The 21,298-nt window shown below is 42.3% G+C and overlaps 1 protein-coding gene across 2 annotated transcripts in view; it reads right to left on the bottom strand.

Moving 5' to 3' along the window:
- The window catches only part of si:dkey-91m11.5 (PH_BCR_vertebrate and RhoGAP_Bcr domain-containing protein), a 223,228-nt gene extending 202,039 nt beyond the window's left edge, over positions 1–21,189 (bottom strand). For both annotated transcript variants that reach the window (XM_078952583.1, XM_078952584.1), the window contains exon 1: positions 19,303–21,189. In XM_078952583.1, the coding sequence (XP_078808709.1) occupies positions 19,303–20,635 (1,333 nt within the window). In that variant the 5' untranslated portion in view covers positions 20,636–21,189. The remainder of the gene's footprint in view (positions 1–19,302) is intronic.
- Positions 21,190–21,298: the final 109 nt, after the last annotated feature.

The following is a 21,298-nucleotide window of genomic DNA, read 5'->3' as shown; positions in this document are numbered from 1 at the left end:
TAGAAAACTGGATAGAGGAAGAGGAGTGGAGAGAGCGAGCAGGTATGGCGATATGAAGGAGGTCAGAGGAAGTGCAAGGTTGTGAAAGGCTTTGAATGCGTAGAGCAAGATTTTGTATTGAATGCGGTATGGCATGGGGAGCCAGTGAAGCTGTTGAAGGATAGGTGTGATATAGTTAATGGAGGGAGTGCGTGTGATGATACAAGCAGCTGAATTTTGAACCAGTTGAAGTTTATGGAGGGTTTTTTGTGGGAGACCAAACAGAAGTGAGTTACAGTAGTCCAAGCGGGAAATGACAAGGTTGTGTACGAGTACAGCAGTGGACTGAGGAGTGAGGGAGGGTCCGGAGACGTTGTATGTTGCGTAGATGGAAGTAGGCTGAGCGGGTAATGTTCTTTATGTGAGAAGTGAAAGAAAGACTACTGGTGAGGATGACACCCAAACTCTTTAGTAAAGGTTTTACTTGTAAAAACTAGGCCTGCACAATATACCGCAAATTTATCGTTATCGCAATATCCAGCTCTGCAATATGCATATCGCAAAAGACGGCAAATATCGCAATAAATCGCAAACCCAAAATGTGTTAAAACAATCTTCTAGCAGCTTGAAGCATTTAACGAATCAAATAAATCCCTTTATGCTTTGACCAATCAGATGGACGCCTTCCCATTGTTGACCAATCAGATGGAGGCCTATTATGTTAACCCTGGTCCTGAAGAGCCTCAACCCTGCCTGTTTTCCAGCTCTCCTTAACCAGCTTGCTGTTGATTGGCTGACTCAAGTGATTTCACATCCTGATTGACTGAACACACCTGATTTTGGTTATCATTATCGAGCAGTCTAGGGAGAATTGGAAAACAGACAGGGTTGAGGCTCTTGAGGACCAGGGTTAGCCACCCTGACGTTTGTCCCCCATGTCGATGAGGGTCATTTGGAGTATAATTTTTAAACTGTTGCAATGAAATTGGAATGATGTTTTTGTTTATTTTTCTATTTGTTTATTTACCGCAAATTTATCGTTATCGCAATATTGATCACTAATATCGCATATAGCAAGTTTTCCTCATATCGTGCAGCCCTAGTAAAAACCTTTAAAAACAGACAAATCTATGGAATAAAGTGTCCTTCTCTTGTAGGTATTTGGTCTCTAAACACTAAGAATGTCTTGGTTTCAGAACTAGTTACATGTGAGTGAGAAGAGATTCTATTTTATCTCAAAAAGTAAAATGTATGTGAGATTTCCAGGTAAAATTGACCTTAAATGAGGAAGACACTAGGTACGTTTGTGAATCAAAGCACCAAACAAAAGCTCTTTATTCATCCAGATATGAACAAGAATCATCATATATCATCCTGATGGTGTAACTGCTGTATGGTACATCACTGTCTGAAACATGAACTCAGTAAAATGTTGCAGGACTATTCCCAGAATTCTCAGCCAACAGTGGAGCAAATCAGAGGCGAGCTGCTCTGTTTTTCATATGAAATCCTCTCTTAGCCCTCATAAACCTGCGACCCACATAAAGCCAGAATAAAGCCTGTTCCAGCCTCTGAGGGTGGAAGCCAGGTGAGTGGCTAAGCGTGTAAAAACGGCTGGCAAACACATGCGCTCTGCTCTCGCCAGGCCGTGTCATGCACCGCATCCCCTTCACTCAACGGTTTTCTGCTGTGCTTTTAGGATTAAACTGCGGTGGCACGGACTTGGAATCAGTTTTTTTCTCTAGTCACAAAATGAAAGGGCTCCAACAGCAGAAAGGACCTTTTAGAATATCTGTAAAGCTGGCAGACTGAGCTATGCTGCAAAACAGATTTTACCAAGTTCCCACTCAATGCAGGTTTGCAATACATGTCAGTGTCGGAAGAGGTCATGTGACTTATTCGGTTCAGCTCAACCATATTGGCAGCCTTTTTTTTTTTTAGATCTTTCTTGCTTATGGTATAACCCAATTCCTGCTTGTTCAAAAGTGGGCAAACAGATTCTGGATATCCTAATTATGTGCCAATCAAAAGACCAATATGCCCTCATCTGTGCTTACCGGTAATTTCTAGATAAAGCCTTAGTGCACTCGTACAGTGGTTGACCCATACAGGTGCTGTGGAATTTTTGGGTTGTCTAGACCTATAAGAGGTTGTAGAGAGGAGTGGCCGCATCTTAAGGGTGTGTCCTGCAGTTCCCTTAAGGCTCTGATGGACACCTCAAGGGACATCATGAAAACGTGTCCAAAGTTTACGATTGTCGTGTGTGTGGCAATTGTATCGCAAAGCATTTGTAAGGTTAATGTCAGTTGCACGCACTTATCACGTCAGGTGATCCTGTCGTATACTGCACCCCAATGCCACCCAAGGGCAAACGATCCTGATCCAGAAGGATCCCTCAAAGGGTGCAGTCCCATCCAACTACCGGCCAATAACCTGTATCTCCACAACATGGAAGCTCATGTCTGGCATCATTGCAACCAAGATAAATAGCCACATGGATCAATTCATGAGTAACACACAGAAGGGCATTGGTAGAGACTCCAGAGGAGCCAAACACCAACTCCTGGTCGACAGAACAGTCGCTCAAGACTGCAAGTCACGACACACCAACCTGTGCACAGCCTGGATTGATTACAAGAAGGCCTATGACTCAATGCCACACACATGGATCACTGAATGCTTGGAGCTGTACAACATCAACAGGACTCTAAGACCCTTCATAGGAAACTCAATGAAGCTGTGGAAAACCACCCTTGAAGCCAATGGGAAGCCACTTGCACAAGTGTCCATCAAATGTGGGATATACCAAGGTGATGCTCTGTCCCCACTGCTGTTCTGCATAGGTCTGAACCCCCTCAGCCAAATAATCACCAAGACTGGCTATGGATATCCACTCAGAAATGGGGCCAACATCAGTCACCTCCTATACATGGATGACATCAAGCTATATGCTAAGAGCGAGCGTGACATTGACTCCCTGATCCACACCACCAGGATCTACAGTACTGACATTGGGATGTCATTCGGGCTCGAGAAATGCAGCCGGATGGTGACAAAGAGAGGCAAGGTAGTCCACACAGGAGGGGTCTCACTCCCAGAAGGAACAATAGCAGACATCAAGGACAGTTACAAGTACCTTGGAATTCCACAGGCAAATGGCAACCTGGAGCAGGCAACAAGGAAAGCTGCAACAGCTAAATACCTCCAACGAGTAAGGCAAGTCCTGAGAAGCCAGCTCAATGGCAAAAATAAGACACGGGCAATAAACAGCTATGCACTGCCAGTTATCAGATACCCTGCAGGAATAATAAGATGGCCAAAGGAAGAGATACAGACCACGGATGTTAAAACACGAAAGCTCCTCATCATGCATGGAGGGTTCCATCCCAAATCCAGCACCCTGAGACTGTATGCTAGCCCCAAGGAAGGAGGCCGAGGACTAGTGAGCGTAGAAGCCGCTATCCAGGAATGAAACTTTCAAGATGCATGAGTACATCAAGCTCAAGGCCCCAACTGACAGTGTGCTCAGTGAATGTCTCAGGCAATTGAGAGCAGAGGATACAGTACTGGAGGACAGATCCTCATGGGAGGACAAACCCCTGCATGGGATGTACCACCGGACCATAACTGAAGTGGCTGATATCAAGAAGTCCTACCAATGGCTAGAAAGGGCTGGCCTACAGGACAGCACCGAAGCGCTCATCCTGGCAGCCCAGGAACAAGCCCTGAGCACCAGAGCAATAGAGGCTCAGATCTACCACACCAGACAAAACCCAAGGTGTAGGCTGTGCAAAGAGGAGCCTGAAACAATCCAGCACATAACTGCAGGGTGTAAGATGCTGGCAGGGAAAGCTTACATGGAGCGCCACAATCAAGTGGCTGGAATAATATACAGGAACATGTGTGCAGAAAATGAACTGGAAACCCCAAGGTCAAAATGGGAAACACCTCCGAAGGTGGTAGAGAATGAGAGGGCAAAGATCCTGTGGGACTTCCAGATCCAGACTGATAGGATGGTAATGGCGAACCAACCAGACATTGTAGTGGTGGATAAAGAACAGAGGAAAGCCGTTGTGGTGGATATGGCAGTGCCAAGCGATGGGAACATCAGGAAGAAGGAACATGAGAAACTGGAGAAATACCATGGACTCAGAGAAGAACTGGAGAAAGCATGGAAAGTGAAGGTGACAGTGGTGCCTGTGGTAATTGGAGCACTTGGGGCAGTAACCCCCAAGCTGGAGGAGTGGCTACAACAGATACCTGGAAAGACCTCAGACCTCTCAGTCCAGAAAAGTGCAGTGCTAGGAACAGGACCCTCAAGCTCCCAGGCCTCTGGTAGAGGACCCGAGCTTGGAAGAGAAAGGAGAAACCACCCGCGGAGGGTGAAAGGGGCGTTTTATATACATATATACATATATATATACACATATACATATATATATATATATACACACCGGTACACACACACACACAGGTTACCTTGTTTTTCACCTGCATACAGACATTTTGTATCTAATAATAATCCATTACATTACATTCCAATCCATTACACGTACATTACAGATAAAATAATAGTCATCATGGCAGTTGTGTGACAAAGGCTTTATATTTCCCAAAGTCTCCAAGGAATACTTGCAAATATTTTATTGTAAGGGGAAATCAAAAGGCAATAAGAAGTTTGATAAAGGACTAATAAGTTGTACCAAAAAAAGTCACCAATATGTGAGTCTTGTCCTCTCCCTGTCTTGCGTACATCTTTTAAAAAAGGATTGCGCTCTCCACCTTCTGCCACGTCTGACATTTAATGAAAAGTGTCATCAAGCATGTAGCAGCAGGCGGAGCACCAGAATCTGCAAGACCTCAGCAAAGGAGTCCAGCTAGCAGGTCAGCAACAAGTGTGCCAGGTGAGGGCCACAAAACTGGCTGACCATAGATTAAAAACAGGAAGTACAGAACTGCAGATGCTAGAGGAAGAGAAATACAAGTAATTGTGGAGGGTTCTGCAGGAGGCATGGGCAAGGGCCATCTCTACAGAGCCGTGACAGAGCTCTCACACATAACACACAACTTGTGGTAAAAAGATGCAAAACTAGCCAACAAAAAAGCCATCAAGGGAGGAGGACGTTTTGGCGAAATGTTTTCAGTTCTTCAACACTGGGTCAATTGTGCCTTTCCCAGTAACTCAGGACTCACTTGGCTGTAGTTTGTGTGAGAACGCGCAAATTACAATGGACCCTTAGTGAGAGAAGTTGTTCTAGTAATCACAAGGACGGCTACTGAGGAAGTGTCCAGGCAGACCTGCCCGGAAAATTTAGCAATTCATCAGCTTCAGGGAGGAAACAGGCTTTCTGCACAAGGTCATCTCCAAACAAACAACCCTCAACTGCTGCTCCCGGCGCCTTCATCTGCACTAAATGCTGTTAGACTTCACAGGGTGTCCACAAAGAAATTAACCCAGAGCTTTTGGGCAGAGCTAACCCTTATTTTTAAAACTACAACTTTGAGCAGAGGAAACAAGTTGTGGGTTCAGGGGCATTGTTCTGAAGTAAATACAAATTACTGTTTATCCAATTTAGAGTCTTGAGATGTAATATTTCCATCATAACCAATCTAAGGCCCTTAAAAACTTTCACTGCTTGAATTTACATTCAAACCCGCAAGCACAATAAATATGTTAAATCTTGGTTAAAAATAATCTTTACATTTAGAAATCCTCTTCAGAATCTCTTTATAGACATAAAGTAAAGAATAAAGTTTTAAAAGTTTAATTTAAACTAAAAATTTCTAGTAGTGAAAATTGATAGCCGTTACTTTTAAAGTCTTCAAGTTTTTTCCTTCATAAATGAAAATATGTTAATGGAGCTGATTTTATTTTCTGTAAGACAATGGAAGTTTTTTTTTTAATATGAAGATGGTAAATTTTATCCACCAGAATTGACTTTCCACCTTTCCACAAAAAAAGGTCAGGAATGAGTCGAGGTAGGAAGACACAGAACACTGAGAAACAATCAAAATCCATGATGGGAACCACCTCAATATCAAGAAATCCAATCATGATTCCTTTATGAAGGCTTGACTGGTATAAAGACAACTGAAAATGTATATGTAGAATATATAGATATTTCTCATAAGGACTAGTGTCAGTTTTGTCATTGTTTCATAGGTTTATCAATGACACCAAATTGTCTCCAGCAACCCTGTAACCCCAAAGGGAATCCAGCAGATTTTGAAAAAGAATACCGGTAGATGGATGGATCTCTCGCAGAAGGGTTTGAATGATTTTCTTTTGAAACTGTTTTGGGGTGGGTCTCAGGTCATCATTTAAGGCAGATAAGCTCTACATTTCTTAGGTGTTTATATTAGAACAATTGTACCTTCATTTACATGATCAAACTCATCGGTGCCTCAGGGAACTGCTCTTCTTTAATTTTGAGTGAATAGCTGAAACAAACTAAAACTACTTCATAAATAATGCATTGAGTCGTAAAGGAATTTAGACTTTAAACAGAACAGCACTGGTGATTTAAGTGAACATTTAAGCTACATTCAATAACTGCACTCCTGCAGCTGAAATTTCTCTTCTCCTCTATTCCTTTCTTCACTTCTTTAGGATGATGCAAACACTTTTTCTATGATTTTTCATGTTTACAGAGAGCTTAGGGAGAATGTGACACTGCAGATGTCTAAACCTCAATCTGAAATGCCCAGTTTCTTCTTTTGTAATGTTTTGTAAGTGCTTTGAGCTACACACACAGACATGTTTATTCCTGTCAACAGATTAAGCATTTACGAATAAGACGATATATCATTTTCGGATTAAAGTAAATCCCTTTCTGTGTGATTCAGAGAGCTGCTGCATGAAATCATCCTGAAGTTTGATCATTGACATCAGAGGTCAAAGAAGAGGGCCGGCCTCGTCTTCTCGGCAGGATCTGCTTTTATTACACAGCCCTGTGTATCACACTAAGAGCTGGAGGATTTTGAAAAGATGCTCAAGCTCTTGTGTCTCCTCTGTGTGCATTACCCAACAGCATGCAGCTTAAAGTCATTTCAGCTGTGCAATGGAGACGTCATAAACACGTTTAAATGACATTACATAAGAGAGCTAAGCCCAGCAGCTGTGCGGAGAGAAGCTGATTCCGTTTTTGACTTCTCTGAACTCTATAATTCCCATGTTTTTCAAGAATTTCATTTCACTTTATTCCCACATTTGTCATGATTTGAACTTGTCTTGTTTTTGGTCCTTGTTCTGTCTTGTTTCTGTTTCCTGTTTTATTTTGAAAGTCTCCTGTCTTGTCTGTTTTCTTGAGTTTTACTTCCTTTGGTCCCCATCAGCCCTGATCGTGTCCACCTGTGTCTTGTCTGCCCTGTCTGTATTTAAGTCTTGTCTCTGCCTTCCTCCTGTGTTGGTCCATTAGTGTTCCTGTTCTGGTGTTCTCGTCTTGTCATGCCAAGTTCCTTGTTCTCTTGCCACGTCACAGTGAGTTATGTTTCAGTTCTGAGATCCTGCTCTGCAGCGCTTTTCGTTTGTGTTTCGCATTAAACCCCTTTGCCCCTGATCCTCATGCCTCCGCCTCTGCGTCTGGGTCCAACCGGCTCTCAAGCCACCCTGCACCATGACAACATTATCTCAAATGAAATATCGTTTTAAAAAGGCCATTTATTGGTCTAAAAATAAAGTTCAGATTCCAGGCATTTTTGAGACAAATAACTGGTTCCAAGCTCTCCTGCAGCTTCATAATGAAACTCCTTCAGAGAGAGTGCATACTGGAGTCACATGACTTTAAAAACCAGGAGCACACTGGACGTGATGACAAAGCAAAGACAAACCCAAAGCTTTCCACTTAATCCGCACAGATGAACTAGGAGAAACAGGCGGGAAGGGAACGACAGATGTGCAACAGAGACGTGTCAACGCATCAGTCTGTCTGTCTGTCATGGAAATAATGATCAGGTCCTTTTTTCCAACAGAGGAAGTAAAATCTTCCTTTAGGACACTGTCATGATGAATATGTTAAAACTGACCAGTGTTATACAGCGCGGACATTTATGTTCCAACACCAGGATGGATGCTTTCATTGAAAATCAAAACAGCAACAAATAAAGAAGTTCAGATCTAATGCAGCACCTTCAAATGCAATCATTGTGCAGAGTACAATAAACAAAAAATATTTGATCTTTGACTAATGGACTCTAACTGAAATTCCAGCTGTAAAAAAGTACAGGAAAAACAGATAAATATAGATTTTCTGAGGTGAGGTGGTTCCAGAATAGCAGCATCCATGTTTTGTCATTTCCCTGCTGAAAACACGACGAGTCGCCTTGCTAATTTATATCCCAAGCTCTCAAAAATAAACAATGCTACGAATTTTGTATCGATCCAGCTCAGAAATGGCTTTCAATGCAGATTCAGTGGTAAATAATTCCCCTCAGAGAATATTTGTACAGTGAGGGATGGCCTTCCTGTCACCTCTCTAACAGATTTGGTGTAAAAAGTTACACCTTAAAAAAAACAAGGACAGTGTGAGATGTTGTGAAAAGCGGAGGAGAAGCACTTTGTGATGCCAGAAAATGGTTTCTCCTCTGAGTAGGCGACCACGATAGGATCCACATAGTGCCATCTAGGATTTCAGGAAATGCTGAGCTCAGTCATCGGGTTCTGTAAGTGTTTTTGTCCTTGGACTGCAAACAGTTGCTTTGGATCATGAAAAAGTCCACAGAAACATGTGCCTTCATGTTTGCAGTCCCTTGAATGGAAAGATAAAGTCATGACAGGTTTTTTACATCAGCGCTCAACAAATGAACACACTTTAATGAAAGCTCAGAGCTCAGCATGAAGAAATATTTAAAAGCCTCTAAATATTCCAAACAGTTTTAATACGTTTAACATTTTTTCTATGTTTTTATTTTTATCTTTTAGGAATCCTAGATCAATTTTATGGACTAAATCAGAGATAAAAACATCAGGAAAAACAACTGAAATAGCAATGGGGGGTTATGTAAAACTGCTTACTCCGCTCCTTTTCGAGCAATTACTAAAACTCCATTTGACAAACATTATGTTTAATGGATTCACTGCACCATGTACTGTATGCATAAGTACAAATGTGATTTATGATGAAAGGTAATTATGGAGATGTACAGTTGGTATGTACAGAAGGGCAAAAAAGTATTTACGGTAGTAAGTCACCAATTGTGCAAGTTCTACTTAATAAATGATGAGAGAGGCCTGTAATTTTCATCACAGGTATACTCAACTATGAGAGACAAAATGAGAAAAACAAATCCAGAAAAATCACATTTTCTGATTTTTAAAGACTTTATTTGTCAAATTTAGGTGGAAAATAAGTATTTGTTTACCACCAAACAAGCAACATTTCTGGCTCTCATACCTGTCTCTTCTCCTGTAAAAGGATCCTCTGTCCTCCACTCGTTACCTGTATTAATTGCACCTGTTTGAACTCGTTATCTTTATAAAAGACACCTGTCTACAACCTCAAACAGTCACATTGTGGCCAAGACCAAAGAGCTGTCCAAGGATACCAGAAACCAAACTGTTGACCTGCACCAGGCTGGGAAGACTGAATCTACAATAGGTAAGCAGCTTGATGTAAAGGAATCAACTGTAGGAGCAATTCTTAGGAAATGGAAGACATGCAAGACCACTGTTAATCTCCCTGCATCTGGGGCTTTCAGCAAGATCTCACCCCACGGGGTCAAAATGATTACAAGAACGGTGAGCAGTTCATTCACTAAGGGACCTAGTGACCTCCAGAGAGCTGGGACCAAAGTAACAAAGGCATCAGTAACACTATGGTATCAGGGACTCAATTCCTGCAGTGCCAAATGTGTCCCTCTACTAAAGCTAGTACATGTGCAGGCCTGTCTAAAGTTTACTAGAGAGCATTTGAATGATCCAAAAAAGAATTGGGGAAATGTCCTATGGTCAGATCAAACAAAAATAGACTATTTGGTAAGAACTCTACTTGTCGTGTTTGGAGGAGAAAGGAAGCAAACCTTGTGAAAGCTTACAGAAAAGGTTTGACTGCTGTCACTGCCAACAAAGGGCATAAAAACTATTTGAATTTTTGACCAAATATTTATTTTCCACCATAATTTACAAATAAATTCTTTCAAAATCAGACAATGTGATTTCCTGAAGTTTTTCTTTCATTTTGTCTCTCATAGTTGAGATATGCCTATTAGGAAAATTACAGGCCTGTCACATCTTTTTAAGTGGGAGAACTTGCACAACTGGTGGCTGAATAAATACTGTTTTGCCTCAATGTATGTATGTATCTGTGTATCTGTCTATATTTTTTTTACCTTTTTTCTTCAAATGAATCCATAACTTATTACCCGAAATAGGTTTGATATATCTGCAGTATGTATGAATAATTAAATACACTCACTTGTCCAACTGTCAACGCAAATTTCTAATCAGCCAATGACATGTCAGCAACTCAATGCATTTAGACATGTAGACATGGTCAAGACGATCTGCTGCAGTTCAAACTGAGCATTTATGTATTTCCGTATTTCAGAAACTGCTGATGTACTGGGATTTTCCCCCACAACCATCTCTAGGATTTACAGAGAATGGTCTGAAAAAGAGAAACTATCCCGTGAGCAGCAGTTATGTGGACAGAAGTGCCTGGTTGAGATCAGAGGAAAATGGCTAGACTGGTTCCAGCTGATAAAGGCAACAGTAACTCAAGTAACCACTGGTTACAACCGAGGTCTGCAGAAGAGCATCTCTGAATGCCCAACACGTCCAACCTTGAGGCAGATGGGCTACAGCAGCAGAAGACCACACTGGGTGCCACTCCTGTCAGTTAAGAACAGGAAAGTGAGGCTACAATTCACACAGGCTCACCATAATTCAAAAATAGAAGATTGGAAAAATTTTGTCTGGTCTGACAAGTCTCCATTTCTGCTGCCACATTTGGATGGTAGGGTCAGAATTTGGACTCCACAACATTAAAGCATCAATCAATCCTGCCTTGTATCAACAGTTCAGGCAGATGCTGGTGGTGTAATGGTGTGGTTTCTAGAACATGACACTGAGTTCACTGAACTCAAATGGCCTCCACAGTCTCCAGATCTCAACCCAACAGATCACCTTTGGGATGTGGTGGAAGTGGATTGGCATCATGGATGTGCAGCCGACAAATTTCCAGCAGTTGCGTGATGCTGTTCTGTCAATATGGACCAAACTCTGAGGAATGTTTTCAGTACCTTGTTGAATTTATGCCACCAAGGATCAAGGCAGTTCTGAAGGCAACAGGCAGTCAGAACCGATGATAGCAATGTGTACCTAATAAAGTGGCGAGTGAGTGTATGTTTCCTTTGTTTGTCTTCTTTTTCTTTTGTTTTGAATGCTTGAAAAATACCAATCCCAGTATCCAGGAAAAGCAAATACTAGCTAAAGAAAGTTGAATTAAGGGAGTTGTATTAGGAAAATTATGTGAAGGTTCAACCTTCTGAGTGGGAGGGCAGGAGGATGACCAGATGAGATATTTGGATGTTGTGAAAGAGTACATTAAGTTGAAGTCAGATTCCAAAAGATTTTACTTTTATAGATCTGTTAATAGTTTGTTTTTAAGCATTTTTTAATGAACAAAGTTTCTACTTTATTTTAAAGGACGACAGTATAAATGAACACTGACATTGCCTAATTGTTTAATTGACTCCACCCAATTCTGTCATGTCACCTTTAGAAGCCGTGCAACACCCGGCTGAAGTAACTGAAAACAATGCTGTAAACAAAGCTTCTGTGCAGACGCCATCTGTGTTTGGGCAAAACGTAATGATTTTAGCCAACATAACGTTCTAACATCTGCTGAGGGCTTTCATAACCACAGCTCTGCTGAAGGCGGTGAGGCCCACCAGCGCCCAGTTCTGATCCGCAATGGGGCAGACTAAAATTAGTGTCAGTCATTAGGCACTGAGGGCCGTCCAGCCCAGCACACCTACTAATCAGAGCACCTTGAAATAACTCAGAGCTCTGCTTCACCAACACAAAATAGAATCTTGACTTCTGAGCTTCTCTTTTCTTTTTTCTTTTTTACAACAGCTGGTCAGCATTTGCAAGAATAACATAGCTACTGTGTGTGCTGAAAATTATTTTTTTTTAAAAAGTGGTGTAAGTGGTGACAAAAATCCTCGGAGTGACCTCTAACTTTACTGAAATATTCATCTGCATGTCTGAACAGGATTAAATATTTGTGAACGTTGCTCACCTGACTTGATTTAATGTGATTGGCTCTGTCCTGATCTGCCTGGAAACAGCTTTCACCAGGCGATTTTATTTAACAAGACCAGAAGGCGGCTGGTGTGGAGGTCGAAGCAGAAAGAGTGCAAACATCTCCGACTTTCTTTGAAAACATGAGCGCAAACATCCCTCCCCTGGTGATGTCATGGCGATACAATCAGCTTTATGTTTGCAGCATGAAGAATGTTTTACAAATTGAGGGTGTGGAGCTATAGATAAGCATGGGAATTTTCCTTTGGAAGTTCAGGAAAAAAGATCAAGCTGGAGTGAGTGTAAGTGAATGGGATTTTATGTGTTGGTCTTTTCTAAAGCAAACTGTTGTGGTTGGTGACACAAGCTGCAACGTGGGTCAGGCTGCTGTGACAGAGGTGAACTCGGCCAACACTTTACATTTCATTAGCCGTTTCCCCCAAACACACACCCCAGCAGCAGCTGAGACATTCCATAAACACTTGGCCTGCCAGCCAGCAGCACAGAGGGTCCTTTGAGTGGGACCAGGGAGGGGAGCTGAGGCTGCACCACCAGAGCATGAGGGAGGATCGCAGAGCAGGGGGGAGGCTCAAAGCCTCGTAAACATGCCCGAGATTTTCTTTTAGGTTTTATTTCTGTTAAAGTCTCTCTAAGGAAATGTGCATGCGGTCAGAAAAATGGTCTGCAGAGATTTCTAAAGTGAACCGGTCTTTTAAACCATCAAACAAGCGGTTCTGTTTCTTCTAATAAAGAGGAACACAAAGACTATTGATGGTTTTTTCCCTTTTTTTCTCCCAGGGCAGCTGCTGATCCCTGGCTGGTGCACTGAGCTCTCCCTCTGCAGAGAACAGGTGTATTACTTTCACAGACAGAGGCTGAGTTTGCAGCCTGTCCGAACTTCCTCCTGCAGGACCACATTTACTTTAGGAAAGGGCGAGGCTCACTTGTGCCAACATCTTGGACCACCGAACATCACGTGTGAAAACCCAGGTACAATGACAGCCCTGTATGGGCCTCCGTGAAGGGCCTAAAATATTCATGAGTCTGCAATTAACCTGAAAGGTGCACGAGAACAGATTTGACTCCTGCTGATGCGGCAGGGGACGCCGGCGTCCAGACACGCTCTATTAAGGTCATTTCGATCTCACATCGACCCGTTTTTTTTTTTTTAACAGAAGCAGTATCGGATCCCGACTGGGACAGCTTAGCCAAATGCATCGTAAAAAAGACAATCTCCGGAATTTGGAGGGATTACGATTAAACTAATGGGGGATTTGTTATTCCCTCTTGGATGACCTTTTCTTCGATGCAGTGCAATACATTAACAACAAAACCGTCTGCCAAACCCCTTCTCGCCCCTCTCCAAGCGCAGACCCACTAGCGTGTCTGCACGATGATGATAATTAATTATGACAACGTAAACCCATCAGAGAGATGGCCTCCTTAAAGATCCACAGCTAATCAGCAGCTCTATTCATTCTGGGATGACAATTGGCCTAGAAAACCAGAAACCAGGAGACAGCATTTGTTCCTGTATTTGCGGGGAAAGATGCCAGTTTTGGACTTCTGAGACAGATGTTTGAGGAAGCTGCAGATGCTGGGACACTCATGTTGACAACAGGACAGCAGCACCACATCAGTCCAGACAACGATCAGAGCATCCTACAGTCCAAACATGGACTTGTCTGAAAGCGTCTGTATAGCACCATATTCAATTTATTTCATTGGATTTAACAGGGTTCACTGAAGGCATCACAGCAACAACCCAGTCTTATCAAATGCTCCTCAAAACAACAAGACTTCAACAAAGAGCGGTTTATTGCAAAACCTCGCCTGAAACCAGTCCCTGGCCTCAGGCCTAATCCAGCAACCATGCGCAGTAATATTGGTACAGCTGAAAGCGAAGTCAGACCTCTGCTAATCCACGAGGCAAAGTCCACATGAGGCGTCTGTACCTTTTAGTCAGCGACACCAGCTGGGCCTCTGACTCAGAGCGGGTGAGGCGACAAGCGAGCCGGGTGCTTTCGGGAGGTGGAACGCTGCGGATTTTACACTGTGAGGGTCAGTTGACTGATCACAGGATGAACTGCTCTGCCTGTGAAAACAATTATCCACTACTGCAACCCTGACCACTGAGGAAAGGGGAAATGAAAAAAACAAAATGGTCAGAATGCAGTAAATTATCCCTCAGACCTTACTGCAGCAACAATGGAGCATTCAGCTTTGTTGAATGTGAGTGAGCAAGGTCTGATAATTTTCCCGTTGAGGGAAAGATATGGTTAATTAGGACACCACTGCTACACAAACTGGAGATGTGGCTCTGGGTGTCTGGGTGTGATAATTAGTAATGGGAAATAAAGGATTCAGCAGCTCTAAATGGTTAAGATGTAAACAGCCTTGATCGGGTTAAATTTGGAGCCTTAAATGTGGGAGGAGGAGCCAATCTATTCACCGTATATGAAAACTGGACTGAGTGAGTGTGACATCACACATAGAAAATGGTTAATTTCCGGTTCTATAACCAAATGAAGTAAATTCAAGCGTCATTTTTTGCAATATGGACGCCGCCATGTTGGAAGCAGACGACAGTTAGCAGTGATTGGTCTGAGTCGGTCTGATGTCATCATTTCTATGGCAACTACTCTAGCCAATCAAGAGTGAGGTTGATGGAAGTCCACACTCATACCACATACTGTAGTCAAATGTTTCGATGGATCGACATTCCTTTATCTGATTAGTCAGTTTAATACTTGTAAAACTTGTATTTCAGAGAAAATATCTTGATAAATAAAATAGGATTATCAAGAACATGTTTAAAAAAAGAGCTGGAGCAGAGCAAGAATGGTTATATTGACAAACATACTGACTGAGTAATAGCTGTTTATTTCTCTATGGACACTTTGGGGTTTTGACTTCTTGTAGCCAGCGTGTACTTCCTGTCTGGAATGGCAGAGGAGTCACTCAGTCCAGTTCTCATATAAAGTCATGACCCAATCCGGGTCCCAGGGAGCAGGATACCACTACTTCAGATAGCCCTCCTCCGCCTACATCTGAGTACCTGAACCAGATGCGTTTCGCTAATGAGAAACAGTCAAAGTAATTTAATACATAATTCTACTTTACAGCAAGAAAACACCATCTTAGCTACCTTAGATGCAGAAAAGGCTTTTGATAAAGTCAATTGGACCTTTCTCTTTAGTGTCATGGAAAAATTTGGTTATGGGGAGCCATTCATTAACTGGATTAAGACTCTCTACAAAGCACCTTCAGCTATAATAACTACCAATGGTATTATATCAGAGCTTTATGTTGCATAGAGGAACTAGACATGGATGCCCACTCTCTCCTTCCTTATCAATTCTCTTTATTGAACCATTAGCAGCAGCTATACGACAAAACCTGAACATAAAAGGAATCCAGACATCTCTAGCCCACCATAAAATTTGTTTATATGCTGATGATGTTTTGTTGTTTCTACAAAATCCTCAATCATCATTATAAGAAGTTATGCAATTAATTAATCAATTCTCAAAAATGGCAGATTACTCTGTTAATTGGAACCAATCAGCTATCCTTCCGCTGAATAAAACTAAATGGGAAAATACAGCCAATACATCAGCTATTCCGGTAGGCATAAATGACATCACCTATTTAGGTATTAAAATTTCTGCATGGGCCTCAGAGCTGGTTAGCCTCAGCTTTACTCCTCTCTTGAAAACAGTAAGGGATGACCTGCAACGCTGGGTAAATTTACCTATCTCCATCATCTACAACTTAAATGTTCAATAGAAGCTAAAATTTCTGCAACTACAATAAATCTAGATCTTCCACCTGCGGTAACAGATTTAATAAAAATAACCTCAAGAAGGAAATTTCTCTCTAAAATTTATAAAATAATCATTTTCTCAGATGACTCTCACTTCCCAAAACAAAGTGGGAAAACTATCTTTCTATTGCTGGTAACACTGAGTTCTGGGCACAAATATGTAAAAACACCTATATTATGACAAAAACACTGACTTACAACTAATATAATACAAAACCCTCCTTAGAATTCACTACACAAAAGAGAAAATGTCAAGAATGGGATCTGATTCAGAGATCTGCCCATTTCGGACTCAAAATACCCCGGACACATATATTCACGCAACTCTGGACTGCTCATCCATTAAAGAATTTTGGGAAGATATTACCCAAACTTTATCTACCTTCTTGGCCTGCCTCATCCCTTTATCAGCTTCACTGTGTCTTTTAGGAGACCTTTCAGAATTATCACGTTTGAATATTGACCTGTCTAAGAATAAATTTATTCTGGTAGCTATAAAAATTGCAAAAAAAAAAACAATCTTCATGAGCTGGAAATCAAAGAACACCATAAACCTGACTATATATGGAAAAATGTGTTTCTTGAATACATTTCTTTAGCCAGTTCATTACCTTCTCCCACCAACACGATTGAACCACTATCTTTATGGTCAGCTTTCATTGAGTTCCTAAAAGAACATTAAGTTTCATCTGAGAACCAAACATGTGACCGTCTTGGCCTCTATGGGGTGTTGTGTCCCCGCCTTTTTCTTTCTAGGATACACTATTCATCTCATTTGCAGGCGTCTGATGGTTATGGGTAATTACTCTCAATGTTTTTACTTTTATTTTTATTCATTATCATTATAATTTTTTTTTGTAATGACAAGAGGATTATTTCTAGTGGGGGTTTCATGATGGTTACCGCTATTGACTTTTCTAGTATCAAGAATATAATGAATGCATAGTTATATTTGTCTCGAGCCTCTCCTATCTATCTATATGATTCTCTAATAGTAGCCCTAAATATGTATAGTTAACAGAATGTATGATGGTTACTTCAAGCTTGTGGACAGAATTCTCTCTTGTTGTCCTTACATCACACACACACACAAACACACACACACACACCTTTCCCTTTTACATTTTTTATTTCTATTTTTTACCTCCTGCTTTTGTGCGTTAGTATTGGTAGTTGTCTGTGTTTGGCAGATCTGTTTTTCCAGTGTATTTTCGTTTGTTTGTTGTTGTTGATTTTTTTAAATTTGTTTTTTCTGTTGTGTCACTTAAATAAAAATTAATTTAAAAAAAATAAGAGAGAGAAACAGTCAAACTCAAGACCTTATTTGTGAAGAAAAGTTGAAAATTTGATACAAATATTAATATTTCTACTATATAACATCCAGATTCTGAGAACGCGATTGAAATGTTGTGATACAAATGGAGATGACTGCTGGCATGTAACCCCAACCAAAAGGATTACAAGTCATCTGACCAGCACGCCACTTTTCAATTTACACTGGTTGTTTCAGATGATGTGCTTTCTTATATAGTCTCCATGGGATCACTTAGTGTCCTGTCATCATGCATGGACAACATTTCTATGGAGGATTTTTCAAGCATGTGGCATAAACCAGAGACAGTGAGGCAAAAATAAAGGATTTGGCTGTCACTGATTCTGCTAGTTGTGTCACTTAAAAAGATGAAAGAAGCCTTGGATGAATGGGGCCATGTGTGGAGATATTCTGTGCAAAAACCTCCTTCAAACAGTAAAAACACTGAGGATGAAACACGGCTGGATCTTCCAGGATGACAATGATCCCAAACACGTTGCTTAACCAGTAAAGGAGAAGCTTTATATAAAACCTTTCAAGGCTCTGGAGTGGTACAGGCAGTTTTGGGACCTCAATCCAATAGAGAATCTGTGGAGGGCGTTTAAAGTCTGTGTTGCTCAGCAATAACCTCAAACATTGCAGCTCTTAAGAAAAGCTGCATGGAAGAATGGACCAAAATAGCAGCGACAGTGTAAAGGCCTACAGGAAACCTTTGACCTCTGTCAATATGTTAAATTTTTTTATGGGCTAAATACGTTTTTCTTATGGTATTGTGAAAGTAAATTCTTTACAAAAAATAAAAAAACTCTACAGTGTAATTTGCTAGATTTTGTTTCCATTCTGTCTCTCAAGGTTAAATGCACCTATGATGAACATTACGGACTTCTACCAATTTTTTAAATGGAACAACCTGCAGAATCAAGACACACCTTTTTTGCTCCACGGTTTGTGCATCCTTGATAAGGGTTTGTGCACAGAGAACCCCATCTCCGTTGTCCTTGGAAGTACCAGGTTGCACAGGCCCACTCTTCCTCTGCCACTTGACATTGTTATTTTGTTAAGATGTCAATACATTGGCTCAGTGAGTGATTTTTCTATTGTGTTCACACAGCACAACAGGAAACACTGTCAGGCTTCTTGACAGAGGCTGCATGACACAATTAAAGCACATTGGCCTTCTTTTTTCGGAGGTGGTTTTTAGGGCTTTTTGCGAGCCAACTCTGAGAACAAAAGAGGTCTCCCCAAATTTATCACGCCGCACAACCCCCCTTAAGTTAATTAGCAACGAACACAGAGAACAACACTGATGTGTGGTGATGCGAAAACACTCGGGGTGGACAAGGCAAAGCCACTGAGAAGCCCAAGGGCTCTCGGCAGGAGCACCGCCCTTGGAGCTTACAAAAACAAACACCGACTTCTCTGTTTGGGATTATGATTATGAGGCAAGGATCACTCCTAACACTTTCTGATGGGATCAGGCTTCACAGGAAAGAGTTAACAGTTTTTTCTTTCCTGCGCTAAATAAGGATGATGGCTAGAGGGACGGAAAATAAACCCCTTATTAACAATACCCGGAGATGAATCCGTATCAATCCTGACCTCTTTTTTTGTAGGACACCGTCATCTGAATGATGTATCTCCCTTCAGTTAAACTAGCTGAAAGCTAGAACGACAGACATGAAACTCAAAGACGACGGGAGAATGCATCGGAATGGAGCTAAGCACGGAGCTTATGCCTCGCCGATTGTAGCTTCTACATCACAGATAAGCTCTTGCTCAAACACCATTATTTTGTCTGCTCCTGATTGACTACGATTTCAATAAAGAAATACTCAAAGATGCAATTTTAAGCTTAATTTTCTTTATATATGTCCTTCATCATCAAACAAAATGCCATGCTTCTCGAAACACGTGAAAATGTGTGTTTTTGCAGTGACCTACCCATGTCTCCTTGAATGCTGTTGTCATGTGAGGTTCTGCTGGATGTGGTGGAGTTTCCATCACTGGGCCACGTCTGACCCACTTTACGGACTCTGATGATGGATGCCTCAGAGGCCAAACCCTGGTGCTTGAGACTTTTCTGTGACACAGGTGTAGGTGGGCTTCCGCTGTCCAGCGACTGCTGGGAGGGCGATCGGCTTTTCTCCCTGAACATCTGGTAGGTGGTGGGGCTGGGGGAGACGTGGCTGGACGGACCCGAGGAGAAGTCCTCCTCGCTGGAGGTCAGGTTCTCGTTTGAGCTGCAGTCTGGTGTGTAGCCGCCTCCTGCATCGTCAAAAGTCCCAGGGGAGTAGGAGCGCCTCGGCCAGGTGAGGTGGGGGTCCTCCTCTATGCTGTGGTCTTTGACGTGAATGACCCGAGTATCCACGTCAGGCATCATTGCACCAACGTACACACTGGTGTAAGGCTGACACTCCACTGGCTGCCTCTCAGACTTCCCCCCAGACTTCTGAAAATGTGGGTTGGCATCACTATCATCGTATGACCCATTGTAGCAGCAGTTCCCCTCGCTAGATCTGCCTCTCAGAGCAGCCTTGCTGATCTCACCTGCCATTGCTGACAGGTTTCCTGGCAGCGAATGCAGGGACCTCTTTCGCTCCATCTGCATGGCCTGGCAGCCCAAAGTGCTGATTTTGTCTGAGACCTCCTTGTCATTGACTTTGACCAGTCCTCGTTCGTGGTGGTACTCCATGTTGACGTAAAAGGGCTTTTCCTGGCTGCCTGTTGCAGAGAGCCCTCTGCTATCTGCAGCTGTGTGAGAGTTGGCTCTTCTTATGCGCTCAAAGTTCGATCTCAGGGCTGCCACTGAGCCAGTGCCCACTGGGAAATCCGGAGGCTCTGACTCATGGCGGACAGGCAACGTCCCTTCCTTCTGTTTGGCCTGGGATGAACCATTCACATTTCCCTCTAGATTGGATTTAGTTCTGGCCATTTTGCCAGGTCGGCCTTGCAGCTGTCCCTCAGCTTGTGCATCATCGGCTTGAGGGCCGTGGCTGTCTGGACCTTGGGGCAAGTCTCCGTCATTCGCTTGGGGCATCTGTTTAAATCCCCATCTCTGGCCATCATAAGACTTCCTCTCCTTTGCAAGCAGAGTCTGCAGGTAGATCATCCGAAATCGCTCCATGTTCACCTCCTTCTCCAGATGTCTGATGGAGGACTTGCACTTGTCCAGCTCCTGCTCAATGTCCCCTAATGAGTTCAGCTCCATGCTGGGGGGCTCTGTTTCAGGGAACTGGGCTCTCCATGCCTCCACGAACCCTAACGGTTCAGCCATTGTCAACGTCCCGACACAACTGTCTAATTGCCTCACAGAACCTTACACATTCGTGCAGCAACTACTGGGGTTCAGACTTTGAGATTTCATTGTTTTTTATCTGAGAAGTTAGATATTTGACTACAGATAACTAAGGTTTCAAGTGGTAAGTTGTAACTAAACTATTGAGTTTAGTTGTTTTTTTACTCACAAACACAAGAAGAAGGGGGAAAAAGATCCACCGGTAAAATGTTTTCTCTCCTTTTCCCAGAGTTCCAGAGGAGTGAGGTTATAATCTTTGTCCTCTGTGGGTGCTGTTTGGTCCCCGTCTATTCTCTGGAGATCATCTGTCTTCCTCTGTGTTTGCTGTCAGACTGACTCGCTCTGATTTCGCCTATCCGTCAGACAGCTGAAATAGGAGGAGCTTCGCCTCTTCAATTTACCCAGCAAATACAAAAACGAGCAAGGATTACTAGCTGGAAAATGAGTCAACGCAGAGCCGAATACACCTGGAAAGCGTTGACAAATCGTAAATAAAGAGGGAACTGGTGTTGTTGTGAGACTTTTCTTTTCAGACTGACGTTTCGTTTATTTTCTCATATGTTGGGTCAGGTGAATGGGCAATAATAACACAATAACAGCGCTAATCCAAACCTCTGAGTTTAGATTAGCGCTGTGTTTTCC

Source organism: Oryzias latipes, chromosome 9 (assembly GCF_053564925.1).
Source record: "Oryzias latipes strain Hd-rR chromosome 9, Olatipes_Hd-rR_3.1".
Lineage (NCBI taxonomy): Eukaryota > Metazoa > Chordata > Actinopteri > Beloniformes > Adrianichthyidae > Oryzias > Oryzias latipes.
Note: the sequence above shows the minus strand (reverse complement) of the source record. Positions and strands in the feature narration are given on the sequence as shown.